The sequence below is a fragment of the Typopeltis vanoorti genome, chromosome 16 (genome assembly GCF_054136105.1).
Source record: "Typopeltis vanoorti isolate ZY-2024b chromosome 16, IOZ_Tvanoo_1.0, whole genome shotgun sequence".
In the NCBI taxonomy this organism is placed as follows: Eukaryota; Metazoa; Arthropoda; class Arachnida; order Uropygi; family Thelyphonidae; genus Typopeltis; species Typopeltis vanoorti.
The window spans coordinates 66141085-66156803 of record NC_143564.1 but is presented as its reverse complement, the minus strand read 5'-3'; the positions used below and the strand labels follow the sequence as shown (position 1 = coordinate 66156803).

General features: G+C 33.9%; 1 protein-coding gene across 1 annotated transcript in view; it reads right to left on the bottom strand.

The window, feature by feature from the left end:
• LOC150098090 (ras-related protein Rab-1C-like) overlaps positions 1-15719 on the bottom strand; it is a 134423-nt gene that overhangs the window by 108996 nt on the left and 9708 nt on the right. The window contains exon 2 of the mRNA XM_090406680.1: positions 183-279. Coding sequence (XP_090262806.1) covers positions 183-279 — 97 coding nt within the window. The remainder of the gene's footprint in view (positions 1-182; positions 280-15719) is intronic.

The window sequence follows — 15719 nt, the reverse complement described above, 5'->3', positions numbered from 1 at the left end:
GTTGTGAAATCAACTAACAGCAAATTGAAACAAACAGCTTCCCTACACATATCGATAATCAAATAATGGTTAAGCTTCAACTTGAACTTAAAAACGGAAAATGTATCTTTTGATAAAAAGTTTTCTTTCTTTCTTTTAATTGTATGTGTAAGACAAATAATTATGTAGAGTATGACACTTACACAATTACAGCAGCATAATGAGCTCCACATGAGGAAGATACAGCTTCATTATAGGACCTGTGAACAAATCTATTGGCCATGGATGTTTTGCCAACACCTAAAACAAAACCAAAAAAAAAAAAAAAATTGATACTGTTATGTGGGAATTATGGAAATTAAGTGCTACTATACTTAAAATTTCAATATTTATGTTATCACTTTCCTGATGTGGCTAAGACTTCCAGAGAAAACTTTTGTGATGATGAAGCAAACTAGCACTTAATGAGTTCAATACACAACTTGATGAGCTGTAAATGTGTATGAAAAGTAGGATTGCCCAGAATTGGTATTTTGACTACATTATGGTCAGATAATGATAATAATCATTTTCTTTCTGCAAATCCTGATGGCCTCAAAAAAAAAAAAAAAAAAAGTATTATATGCTATTTATTATCATCTGCAGGACTGTCTTAACAAGTTTGAGTGTCCTGAGCTAAAAAAATTTGGTGCCTTAATCCCAATGGATTGAGTAATAATTAAATCATACATATAATTATGTTGTTTAATTTTGACGGTATGTATCAGAACACAGAATTATAAGTAAATAATTCTTTATTGACTTATTGCTGATATTTCCCTGGTGTTATAACCAGCATCTTCAGAGCACAAAAAACACAGTACGCGAGACTACAACTTTAACATGGTGTAACAAAGGGACTAGTTTACAAAAAAAATTGTAGCAACAACAAAGACTAAAGTCCAAATTAGGCACCTTCTAACTTAAAAAAAAAGAAAGAAAAAGCAGGTACTAGTTATGTCTTAAGACGACTGTCTCCCAAATCTTAGGCAAATTTATACAGCATCTTTGTTGAGATTCGGAGTATGTTTCAAAGCTTCTGTTGCTTCTAAGAACAATCTCTCTGACTTTAAAAGCTTCTGTGCAGTACTTTTGTTTTCTTCCAGCTGATTTTGTGTGTAGGGGTATCCAAAGCATGGTCTGCTAGGCCTGGCTTGCCAAAGCAATAATGCCGGATGTATCTTTTATGTTCACTGATGAGAATGTCCACAGTTCTTCCTGTTTGTCCGTAGTAAGCTTGATCACATGAGCAGGGTACTTCGTAGACTCCTGGATGTGATAGAGGGATGCTCTCCTTGGGTGAAGGGATGAGAGTTGCTAATTTGACACATGGTCTGAATACGGTGCGTAATTGATGTTTATTGAGAATTCTAGATATCTTTTCCGATGTGCCTTTAATGTATGGGATGGTGACTGTTTTGTTGTAGTTCTCTGTGGTGGATAGTGGGAGGGGTTTCTTAGGAGCATTTAGTATTTTGTTTAATCTATGCGGATTATAGCCACTGGCCAAGGTGTGGTGTGAGCCAGTTCAGCAGCAAGAGCATTGTCATTGGAACAGATTGCTCTCACTCTGAGTTAGTGTCTTTAAGATACCATACTGTTGAGAAGAGCGATGGTGTAAATTTTTGTGGGAGATACAAATATAGTATGTATCTCCCTGTATGTGTGGGTTTTCTAAAAACTGAGAATGATAAGGAACCATCTGGAAGACGTGTGATTACTGCATCCAGGAAGGGTAGACAGTTATTAGCTTCCAGTCCATTGTAAAGTGGATTTTTAGGTGTTGGCTATTTAAATGCGCTAAGAATGTATCCAATGTGCCTGGCCACGTGGCCAAATAGCAAGCGCATCAACATAGCATAGCATAGCCAAAGCGTTGGTTTGAGTGTGGCTGTATTGATAGCTAGTTTTTCCAGGTGTTCTATGTAGAAGTTGGCTAAAGGGGAAGATTAGCTGTCCCATCTAATTTTTATATATTTTCCCTTTCCATGTGAAATATCTTGCATGTGTTGTGAATTTAAATAGTTCAAATATATCAGGGGGAAAGTGTGACTTTAGCAGATTAAAGGTTTCAATTAGTGGTACATTTTGAATAGTGAGTTGATACAGGGCCGATTTTATCATTAGGCTAACTAGGCAATCGCCTATGGGCGCCAATACTTTGGGATGCCAGATTTTGCTACATATAAAACTAACAGGAACTCCTGTATTCTATGAAATTCATATATGTAAGCGTACCATTTCTTTACTGGACTTATATACACGTCCAGCATACCTGGATAATATTTTGTCCACCTGCTGAAAGAACATGGATAAGAAGTGTAGTTTGACCGTCATGTCTATTAGAAGCGGCAATAATCCTTCACGCTGAAAAGAACACTTAACTAGATTACTTGGCATATGTAGTAACTATGTTCATAATAGAATGTATCTTTTATGATCATAGTTCTTTTATTAAGAATGCTGTAGGTACATTCATAATAGAATGTACCTACAGCAAGAAGCGCAGTTGCTTGCCGTTTGCTCGGTAACTGGAATCGAAGTTATATCAGACTAAATACCTATGAGTTATATTCATTTTGCTGCTTGTTTTTATCGTATAATTATACTTTTTAATGCCAGCGCAAAATAAGAAATCCTTTCATACTTTCTTCACTTATATTGTATCACTTTGGAAGATCAATGTCACTATCAATTTTTTGGCTAATTATTTTAATCACCAATGCATTTTAAAATTCTCCCAGAACTTGATTGAAGATAATTATTTTTGTCAAACAATTATTTTATAAATTCATGAAAATCCGAATCTAAAAACGAATACAGCCTCCATCTGTTAAGTTTTCTTTTTTATTTATAATCTTGGTTCGAAGGTTAGTTCACAGATTGCGCGAAGGTTCGCACTTTTAAATTTTGCTTTATAGATAATCATATGTAAATCTTGAATCATATCATGTAACGCATAATTTTATAAACGTAATCTGTAGGTTTTTGCATTTCAACTCTCTTGGTTTCCCCCAATCACTCCCTACAAATCGAAATAAACAGCAGTTATGGAAGTCAACTGTTATGTACATATTTTTGGTATTATGCGGCAGTTTTGAAGTAGCGATATTTTCCCTACACTTTATCCTTCGAAACATGTGTAGGTGCATGCGTCAAAATGAAATTTTATTTCCAAAATTTTCATAAGAGAATTAATTCGCTTTTAATGGCTAATCCCCTCCCAAAATTATCATCCCCCCACACACAAAAATACTGCTAGATAACATATGTGTACTTTCTTTTTGTTTGAATTCGTTATTTTTCCAAAGTAATTGTACTGTTGCAGTTTTAAGCAAAAGACAAAGGCGAAGAATCTCTGATAAAATACCATTAGATATAAATTTTTGATATTAAAAAGACTCACAATCGGAAACCCCGAGTAATGTTTAACATCATTTGTTGTTCATTAAAAAAAAAAACGTTCCTAAAATTGAAATGTGCGACCCATATAATTTTATTTTCAAGGAAAGAAAGCAAAATGTCATATTTATTTCAATATTAAAAGTTTTTTAATATTGAAATAAAACTTTTAATATTTAAATACTATATGTTATTTAAAAAATATAAATATTTGTCATAATATTTCCAATGCAAACAAACGTTTTGATTATTTATTTTCGCACATGTGAAATTCGTTTTTATTTGGGAAGAGACACAATAAATAAATTGCGCAGCAAAAAAGGGTCAAATATCGTAAGACAGTAAAGAAATTCGAAGTAATACAGTGCACATAAAGACAATAATCCGTTAACGGAGGGGGGGGGGGGTAATTGCATTTTAAAGATAGAATGCTGATGAAACTTCATCAGCATTCTATCGGTTAAAATTTTTATTAGGTCAAAGGGATTTTGAGTATATTTGAGAACAGATATATTCAATATAACTTAGCCAGTTTTGTTGTAAAAAGTGCCGCATTTGCAGAAATATTAGCGCATAATAATAAAATAGCAAAATTCATAATGCTTCAGAATAATTTGATAATTTTGATAATACTAAAACAAGATGAGACATCTGTAGAAATCTATTATTAGAGTCCTTTTAATTATGAACTCTATAAATATATATTTAATAAATTGGTTGTATTTTTGTGTTTTTAGTTAAATAAACTAGTTTCATTTTGTCACAGGTGGTTTTCGCTTCTAAACTACCTGGTCTATTGTTCTTATCAATATTACTAAATTCCAATCTCCTTCTCTGGAAATATACTCTTAGTAAAAGTTTGACTTGTATTGACTACCATTGAGTGACTCAGCAGTTTAATCCAGAGATTACATATATGGTCAGTTTAATCCAGAACATTCTTAAGAATATTTCACCCTGTGATTTCCCAGAATCCTGTTAAGAAAGAACAGATAGCTGAATACTGAACTTGCGATAATTTTGAAACACGTTTCTGAGACAACAGAGGTTTTTTTTTTGTGTGCTGCTGCTGTTTGTATTAATTAGTTGGGTAAGAGCAGTTTCCATATCACATAAACAGAGCATTTGATTTTCAAGTTTATTATTATTTATAAATTAAATGATTTTTCAGTTCATTTTTTGTGCATCAAGATTCTAGTTATTTTAGGATAAAATGTCGAGTAAAAAAGTGGATGTCAGCGAGCATAGCAAGTTATTGTTACTATTCATTGTCTCTACGTTTTAACTAAAGCTGGAATTATTATGCTTATTACTGCAACTTAAAAGAATCAAATCTGGAGTTTATATATATATATAGAGAGAGAGAGAGAGAGAAAGAAAGTTTTAACTTGGGTATATATTATGTATTCAAGATACCAAGTGATTTTATATGAACTTGGTTTTTAATCCTGTTTCCCAAGAAAGCAAACAAGAAAGTCAAGTTTGCGCCTGCAAGTACTGCAAGTCTAAGGCAACTGATCCCTAAGGTAGTGCCAGTCGAGGCAACTCGTGGTAAAGGTGGATAAAGCTCTGATCACTATTCTTAGTATTTTTCTTCTAATGTAAAGCACATCCCCTTGCAGAGATGTATGATGCTAAACATTAAAGGCAATGGTCACTACCCATACCGGTTTCGACCTTTGTTGAGGTCTCGTCAGTTGTTTTCGTACAATACATAATGAGCTCTGCATTACTTCACTCTTAGCATTTCAGGTCTGGCTCCTACTGACGAGACCTCAGCAAAGGTCGAAACCGGTATGGGTAGTGACCATTGCCTTTAATGTTTAGCATCATACATCTCAGCAAGGGGATGTGCTTTACATTAGAAGAAAAATACTAAGAATAGTGATCAGAGCTTTATCCACCTTTACCACGAGTTACCTCGACTGGCACTACCTTAGGGATCAGTTGCCTTAGACTTGCAGTACTTGCAGGCGCAAACTTGACTTTCTTGTTTGCTTTCTTGGGAAACAGGATTAAAAACCAAGTTCATATAAAATCACTTGGTATCTTGAATACAATATATATATATGTATATATATATATGCTTTTTATGTGAATCCCATGCTTCCAGTAAGTAAGGTGGTCTCGCATTAGGCGACAAAATTTAACTTTAACCTAAAGTTGTGTGGTTGGAAAGCAGATACATTAACAATTCTGTCAACCAGAGAGGCATACTATGCATGTTACTGCAAACTGAAACGTTTTATATTTATATTTAGATCTATGTTGTAATTCCATAAATATAATGATTTTTGCTACAATTTTTATTACCGCAAATTCAAAATTTTTATTTTTAGTGAGAATATCTGAACTTTAGAGATGATGAAGTTCCTATTTTTACCTTGATTAGCAAGCTTGATTGGATTGCATTTAAATTCTTTTCTTTTCTTTTAAAAAAAACTTTTATCCTTATACTAAATTATTACCATATCTTTTAATATTTTTTCGGTATTCAGAATTTTTGTAGCAACTATGATGCTTGTCAAACGAAATCAACGTTCTCAAAATCAACAATCTACACTGCAATTGAAATCTTTCGCAGAAAGATTTTGGATATATACATGGATATAAACGTAGATATAAAGAAATTAAAGACGCATTACTTGTACTATCCATTTCTTCTCATGAAAAACCTATTTCTAAATTAGAGAGCTCATCATTGGCTGAACATTTTGAGAAACCAGAAACAGCAATTTTAACAGTTGTGTGGGACAAACGTTTACAACAAATAGATGCTACTAATAAATCTCTACAAGATCCCGATATGAATTAGTTTTTAGCTAATAATTTGTTACAGTCTTTAGTTGGTATTATTTTAGATATAAGAAATAGTTTTGCTGCTGTAAATAAAGAGGCGAATTTATTATCAGATGAGACAAAATTTAAAAATGAAAAGGAAAAAGAGAGAAAACGGGAAAAAAAAACGAGTGACTAAGTTTCACAATCTAACAATCAGATTATGTTACATGGGAAAGAAAATTTCGCTGTGAACACTTTTAATGTCATTTGCGATCAGCTAAGTTTCGAAATTAAGGAAAGAACAAAAAGCTATTTCGGCAGATTAGATATGTTTGGCTTTTTTTTTTTCTTTTTTTGAAGAAAGATATAGATCAAGACAAGTACAAGACTACTATTAATAAAATTTTACAAACTTATGGGACTGATGTTCATCCAGAAAACTTTACTGATGAAGTTAAGCAATTTTTAATAATGATGAAGGAAGAAAATTCTTCAATTAAAAATATGTACAAATTTATAAACGATGGATTAAGGTCTACTTTTCCGAACGTAGAAACAATTTTAAAATTATTTTTGACGATGCCTATTTTAAATGCAAGTGCTGAACGCTCATTTTCAGCGTTGAAACGAATACAAAATTATTTAAGATTAAATCATTTTAGATATATTTGCTAAAACCAAAGCCAGAAAAAAAAACTTTTGGTTATTGATTTTTTTTTAAATTTAAACTGATTTATTTTATATGTTTTTTTTTTAAAATGCAGATATATGTATACCAATGTTGTATTGTGTTATTAAAATTAGTTATTATGGAAATGTTGACTTTTATTTTCAATAAACTAAAAAAAAAAAAAAGTGCTTATTTTTGAGGCCTCATAATGATGTCGCGCCTCGGGTCTCCAAAAGTATAAATGCGGCCCTGGACACTGCCTGTTTGTAATGCTAGTGGTGAACGCTCATTTTCTGTACTTAAACGCGTTAAAAATATTTACACAATTCGTTAAGTCAGATGCATTTGAGAGATTTGTCAATTATGTTCATAGAAAACGATATTGTTGAATTATTAGATTATAAATGTATGATAGATAAGTTATATAGTTATAAGTTATATAGTTATAAGTTATATATAATTGATAAATACTTCATTAAGTAAATGTATAAAAATTTATTTGTGAATTACTGAATAGTTTAAAGTCCATGTTTTTTATAATTAAGTTTATTTTTATTTATAAATATTTCAGTTACTGGATTTTGAAAATGGATAAAAAGAAATCGGGTTTTCAATATCGCAAACGTAAAGCGGAAAAGGAAGAAAGAGTGAAAAAACAAGGTGCATTTTTAAAATATCTTTGCCGAGAAGATCGTAATCACATACAAGAAGAAAATCTTCAAGATTATTCGTTGGATAATTCGTCCATAGTTTCGATTAATGAATTGGAGAATTCTACAGATACCAAAAATTGGATTAAAACATCGAAGGAAAAATCTACAGATCATATGAATATTGTTGATTCTGAAGCTGGTTGTTTTATAGATCCAATCATAAAAGGATTTGATTTTACAAATTTAAATTATAATGATCCAGCAACTTGGTGTCCTGTAAAATTTTCCAATATCAATCAATTACGTCAACTATTAGTTGAACATGGACCCGAACAGATTCATAATTTTGATTTTCCGAAAGATAACAATAACCGAAGATTTTCAATGCCTCATTATACGCGAAGACTATTTAACGGCGAGACAATGCAGCGTCTGTGGTTACTGTACTCAAAATCCACGGATTCTGCATTTTGCTTTTGCTGTGTATTATTTGATCAATGGCATATTAACCTTGCTGATTCTGGATTGAGGGACTGGAAAAATGCTTCTATTTTAGCTGCGCATGAAAAAAGTCAAAGACACGTTGACAATTACCATAAGTGGAAAGAATTAGAAATTCGAATAAAAGAAAAGAAAACCATTGATGAAGAGAACTTGCTAGTTATTAGAAATGAGGAGAAACATTGGGTGCAAGTATTAGAACGACTCTTTGCTTTAGTTCAGACGGTATTTATTCAAAATTTATCCTTTCGAGGAACAAATGAGACATTGTTTTCGCATGGAAACGGAAATTTTTTGAAATTTGTCGAATTTCTAGCCAAGTTTGATCCAATAATGAATGAACATCTTCGAAGAATAAAAGATAAAGATACATATGTGCATTATCTTGGAAAAGATATTCAAAATGAAATAATAAACATCTTCGCCAATGCGATAAAAAAGACAACTTTAGAATCTGTTGTTGCCGCAAAATATTATTCCATAATTATTGACTGTACGTCCGGCATTGGTCACACGGAACAAATGAGCATAGTACTTCGATTCGTAGACACTAGTAATAGCACGATTTCTATAAAAGAACACTTTTTGGGATTTATAGAAATAAAAAAATACCACTGGAGAATTTTTATCAAATGAAATACTAGGAACTCTAGACTATTTTTCATTACCAATACAAGATTTACGAGGTCAAGGATACGACAACGCCAGTAATATGAAAGGTGAGCAGCGACGAATTTCAAATATTAACCCGAGAGCAATGTATGTACCCTGTAATTCACATTCATTAAATTTAGTAGTGAATTGCACTGTTAATACTTTAGGTGCCACAGCATTTTTTGACGGGGTACATCTTCTATATGCATTTTTTTCCGGTTCGACTCGTCGATGGGAATACCTCAAAAGACACATAAGTAATTTTACACTCAAACCAGTCTGTGATACACGATGGGAGGAGTCGAATTGACTCATTAAAGCCCCTAAGATATAATTTGTCCGAAGTTTGCGAAGCACTGCAAGAAATATCTCAAGATGATAGTTTATGTGGATTAAGTGGAAATACCATGAAATTAGATGCAAGTAGTCTTCTTAAAACTTTAAGGAAGTTCAAATTTATCGCATCCTTAGTAATGTGGTATAATATACTTTTTGAAATAAACTTTACAAGTAAACAACTTCAGAATACAAGCCTTGATATTAATTTATATATTAATATTAATGATACAAAGAATTTCTTAATAAAAATCCGAAATGAGGATGAATTTGAAAAGATGTTAATAGATGCGGAAATAATCGCTGAAGTCTTAAGTGTAATGCCTAATTTTGAACAAGAAAGAGTTAGACTTAGAAAAAAAAAAAAAAAAGAAACAATTTGTATATGAAGCAGAGGATGAATTCATAACAGATTTTAAACAAAAATTTAAGGTAAATTTTTCTTTTTCAATTATTGATACCGCAATTGCATCTTTTGATGAAAAATTCAAGCACATGTCTACAATTAACGAAAAGTTTGGTTTTCTTTTAAATATATATGAATTTCAAAAAATTACTTCAGCAGAACTGCTTAAAAAATGTTTGATATTGTAAAATTATTTAACATGATAATTCTAGAGATATTGACGGAACAGATTTATGTAGTGAATTACAAATAATAGCAAGGCGAATTCCAGAAAATACTTCCTCATTAGATGTTTTGTCATCCATATGCAAAAATAATTTAGAAAATAATGTTCCTCGAAATTAAAACTTACAAAAACTTATATTCGCTCTACGATGGCTCAGGAACGACTCACTGGTCTAGCAATAATATCTATAGAGCATGAAATTGCATCTACAATCAATATAGATGAATTAATTTAAAACTTTGCCAAAGCAAAAGCCCGAAAGATTAATTTCTCATAATTTTTGTATTCAAGATTAATTTTCTTGTTATACAGATATTAGAAGTAATGATATATGTATACAAATGTATTGGTTTTGATTAATAAATTTTATATATAAATGTTCTTAATGATATTATTTTTATAAATATCCACATGTGTAGGAGTACGTGTGCTTGAGTGAGTATCACAAAATATATATACAGCAATCCCTCGATTAGTGCGCCTAATGCATTCTTTAAAACAGCCGCATTAATCGAATATAACAAATTTCTTTTTTGAACCTTAATTTTTTTTTTTTATAAAAGAATGAAGGTATGTCTCAGGGCCTAGTTAAAGGAAAATTATGAAGCTGGAAGACAATAAAACATGTTCAGAATATAAATTTTATTATTCTACTTCTTAACAAAGAATTGAGTTAAATTTTGTACGAAAAATATTATACGCCATTTGTTGTAATCGGCTTGCAGGCAATTTTTATGACCGATCATAAACAGTGGTATTCCCTTTCCCAAATGTCGAAAGGTTTCGATGTGTAAAAATTAATGATATACAAATATTAAGCGTTCTGGATCTGAGCTTTTCGACATATTGTCGAATATTATTCTCCTCAGAATATTTCCACTATAAAATATTTATTCATAAAAAATGCCTCGAAAACTAAAATGACAAATTCCAGGAACTTCTCGCGGAACACAGTTTGGGAAACACTGGTATACATAGTGTACATGGAAGTAGTGTAGTATGCCATTAAAAATAATTTCGTAAAATGTTTTAAACCGGTAAACTAAATTATTTCATTTGATGAGTGATTTTTTAAAATAGTTAGCCATAAAAATGTATAAATAAAAAAATTTTTAAATCTGTAACATTTATTTTTAAGAGGTATATAGGCGCACTAATCGAATTTGGGTACGAAAAAATGACGCACTAATTACTGCATAGAGACAATGTATAGGGACGCGTAAATTTTCTATGCCTAGGGGCACCAGATACTCTCGCATCGGCCCTAAGGTGATATCAAAAATCACCATTAAATGTGAACTTTTTAAGCTATAATTTTTTGTAAACTAGTCCCTTTGTTACACCATGTTGTTGTAGTCTTGTGTGTACTATTATTATTATTATTATTTCGGGCGACTCCAGGAGTCCTTAGACTCATCGAGGGAGGCCCTAAACATCATGTCCACACAACTATGCGATTACATTCTCACAGTATCTATCATACCTTGTCTTGAACTCGTTCACCGTCATAGCACCCACAACAGACTCTGGCAGCTTATTCCACTCATTTACCACTCTAAAAGTAAAGAACCCAGCTCTAACACCCCTGCTAACCACACTCTTGCCCAGCTTCCATAAGTGTCCCCTAGTTCTCCCACCACCAGACCTGATCTCAAAAATATCCTCTGAATTAATCCTGTAGAATCCCTTTAGCAATTTGAATGTCTCAATCATATCTCCCCTCCTCCGCCTATCAACTAGTTTCTGCAACCCACAAATCTTCAACCTGTTCTCATATGGTTCATTCCATAGACCTGTTATCATCTTAGTCACTCGCCTCTGGATCCTCTCCACCTCCTCCCCATCAAGAAGGAACCGAGGTGACCAAATCTGGGCACAGTAATCGAGATGAGGTCTTATCAAGGCTCGGTACAGAAGTACAATAACTTGCTTGTCTCTGCTCGTCAAGGTATTTTTCAACAACCAAGTGAGTTGATGAGCTGATTTAGCTACTTTTGCAATGTGCCCCCTAAAATTCATCTCCTTATCCACCAACACTCCCAAGTCCCTGGCCTCATCAATCTCTTGGAGTACAGTTCCACCAATGTGGTATACTGCTGCTAATCTTTTCACCCCAAAATGCATAACCTTACATTTTGTCACATTAAATTGACATCCATTCTCCTTAGCCCAGAACTCCAATCTATCTAAGTCATCCTGCAAGACTTTGACATCTTTTGCATTCACTATTGCCCTACCCAACTTTGCATCATCAGCGAACAAATGAATTGTTCGCTGATGATCCTTCCCTATATCGTTAATGAACAGATTAAACAGCAATGGTCCAAGAACAGAACCCTGCGGCACATCACAAGTCACAGGCCGTCTTTTGGGCACTCTACTCCTGAATAAACTACTCTTTGATATCTCTCCATCAACCAACCACCTATCCATCTCACCAACCCTATATCCATTCCCATATGTTGTAGTTTACGGATTAGTATTCCATGTGGTATCCTGTCAAACGCCTTTGCCAGGTCCAGCAGTATCACTGTAAATCCATTTCCCTTATCCAGTTCAGCCGTCACCTTGTTATAAAACTTGAGCAAGTTACTGAAGCATGATCTACCCTTCACAAAGCCATGCTGTCCCCTGTACAGTATCTCGTTTTCATCAATCCATTCCTGTATTTTTCCCTCGACTACTTTCTCTAAGACCTTGACAACGACTCCTGATATGCTAATCGGTCGGTAATTTGCAACCGTAGTCTTATATCCTCCTTTGTGCAGTGAAACTATTTTCCCCTCTTTCCACACCTTCGGGACTAAGCCAGACCTGAGACTCAGATTAAACAACATGGTCAAGGGCATTGATAATTCTTTAGCCGCTTCACGCAAGACCCGTTTATTACAGAACCAGATGTGTTCACATTAAGGTTCTGTAATAAACTATTCACCTCCACTTCATTCATCACTATTCCCGTGTAAACTAATGGTTCCTTCACTTTTTCAATGTCACCACCTGGATGATATGCTTTTGCAAAGTGCGCGCTCAGTAACTCCACTATATCGACTGATTTAGTGACCTCCTTACCATCGTCATTCCTTAAAATCATTTTGCCGTGTACAGTTTTTTTCTTGCTTGCAGCATATTGAAAGAACTGTTTTGGATTCTCTTTTGCTTGCAAAGCTAGTTTCCTTTCATAATCCGCTTTTGTTTTTTTTATCACACTCGTTACCTTTCTGGCCTGCACTTTATACCGTTCGTGTGCCTGCAGGTCACCCCTTTCTTTAAATTCCCTCCACAGTTGTTTCTTTTATTGCAGCTCAAGCTTAATGGTGTTATTCATCCATTTAACCCCTACTTGTTTTACTATTCGGACCCTAGGTATACAATCAGCCATTACCTCCTGTAAATGCTCCTTGACCACGTCCCATGCTCCATCGACGTCCAGCCTTTGCAGTTGTACATGCCATGGCACTGATCCAAGCAATCTCCTAAGCTTGTCATACTTGCCAGCACGGTAATTCCACATATACCCTGTCTTAATCGAAAATTCCACACCTTTAGCCACCTCCCAGGTCAAGACCTTATGATCACTCTCACCAATAGGTGGCAACATGGTCATATTCATTACACTATGACAAACTGTGTTTTTGCGCTCTGAAGATGCTGGTTATAACACCAGCGAAATATCAACAATAAGTCAATAAATAATTATTTACTTATAATTCTGTGTTCTGATATATACCGTCAAAATTAAACAACATGTACGAGGAACACATAAGCCTTTCTACACGTTTGAGGATTCTTCGCGAAGACGATCGTACGCAAGACACGACAATACGGTAAGTGGAAGTCGAAATTGGCGCGACAACTGAACAGGTTAGCCTTCTTGAAGAGGTGCCGAAACACCAATTTAATACCTGACTGTGTGAAAATTAAAAACAAGTTCCACTTTTCCAAAGCCCAACGTATTTATAAACGAGCGAGTGTAGCACTATTACGAGAACAGATTAACGTCATTCGCCTCGAGTTATCAAAATTAAATTCAGCCATCAACGAGCTACGTGAACTACTATTTAATATTTGCGGGAAGTCCTAGACAACATCACCGACGCAACGGATAGAAAAGAATTCAAAGTCAAAAACCGACACCAGAAAAAGTTTGAAATTCTCCAACAATGCAATGCTACACAACGACCGCAATTACAATAAGATCGCGTCGTTGTGACTTTATCTCCGCTCACTTTAACCAAAGAAGCCATCAGTGCTTTAAGTCGGGGGGCACAATTTTGCCGTTACTCCCAAACAAGTTCCAAAAGCCAAAATAATGGCGTCCATGGAACGGGGAATATACGACCTGCCTCCAGCAATTGCCAATAACATACGTTTAGATGTGGCCAACATCCTAATCCAGTCGAAGCCTCCAGAAATAATATCCCACATAAGGAAATCATTGTTCTAAAAGAGTTACGTGATAATAACCAGATTATCATAACAAAATGGTTTGCATCTGAAGATTTGGTGCGCGGAGACTGGAAAAAGTGTTGTTGAATGAAGTGAAAGTGGATGTGCAGATTCAGGGAAATTAGAGTTATTGGGGGGGGGGGGGATATGCAGACTTCAGGGAGGCAGTTGAGTGTGTGAATGTGTATAGTATGTCCGAGCCAGTACGAAGGACAACAAATCAGCAGGGCCGCATTTACCATTAGGCGCATGATGCACAAGCTGGGGGGGGCCCTCACTCTCTATGGAGACCACATTTTAAAACCTTACTCCTCACAAAGAACAATTAAAAAAAAAACAGCGTTGCTATAGTTGAAAAATAAAATACTTATTTATAAATATTAAATTCATAATATAAAAACTAGAAGCTGCTGAAAAATTTGTGAGGCCTTCCGCTTCCATTTGAAATACATTGTTCTTTCCTTAGAATATAAAACTAACAGGAACTCCTGTATTCCATGAAATTCATGTATGTAAGCGTGCCATTTCTTTGCTGGACGTATATACACGTCCAGAAACCTAGATAATATTCTGTCCACCTGCAGAAAGAACATGGATAAGAAGTGCAGTTTGACCGTCATATCCATTAGAAGGGGCAATAATCCTTCACTCTGAAAAGAACACTAAACCAGATTACCTGATGTACGTAGTAGCTACGTTCAGTTGCCTACAGCAAGAAACACAGTTGCTTGCCGTTTGCTCGGTAACCGGAATCTAAGTTATATCAGACTAAATACCTATGAGTCATATTCATTTTTTGCTGCTTGTTTTTATCGTATAATTATAGTTTTTAATGCCAGCACAAAATAAGAAATCCTTTCATACTTTCTTCACTTCATATTGTATCACTTTGGAAGATCAATGTCACTATCAATTTTTTTGCTAATTATTTTAATCGCCAATACATTTTAAAATTCTCCCAGAACTTGATTGAAGATAATTATTTTTGTCAAACAGTTATTTTATAAATTCACGAAAATCCGAATCTAAAAATAAATACTGCCTCCTTCTGTTACAAATTAAGTTTTCTTTTGCATTCTTAATCTTAGTTCGAAAGTTAGTTCACAGATTGCGTGAAGGTTCGCATTTTTAAATTTTGTTTTATAGAGAATAATACGTAAATCTTGAATCATATCATGTAATGCATAATTTTTATAACGTAATCTGTAGGTTTTTGCATTTCAACTTTCTTGGTTTCCCCCTAATCACTAACTACAAATCGAAATAAAACGGCAGTTATGAAGTAAACTGTTATGTACATATTTTCGGCTAATTTCGATATTATGCGGCAGTTTTGAAGTAGCGATATTTTCCCTGCAGTTTATCTTTCGAAACATGGGTAGGTGCATGCGTCAAAGTGAAATTTTATTTCCAAAATTTTCATAACAGAATTAATTCACCTTTAATGGCTAACTTCCCCCCCAAAAAAAAATTATCACCCCCCACACACACACACATACACAAAAAAAAATACTGCTAGATAACATATGTGCACTTTCTTTTTGTTTGAATTCGTTATTTTTCCAAAGTAATTGTACCAGAGAACTTTTAATATTCCGATACCGAAATTAAATTGGAATTATT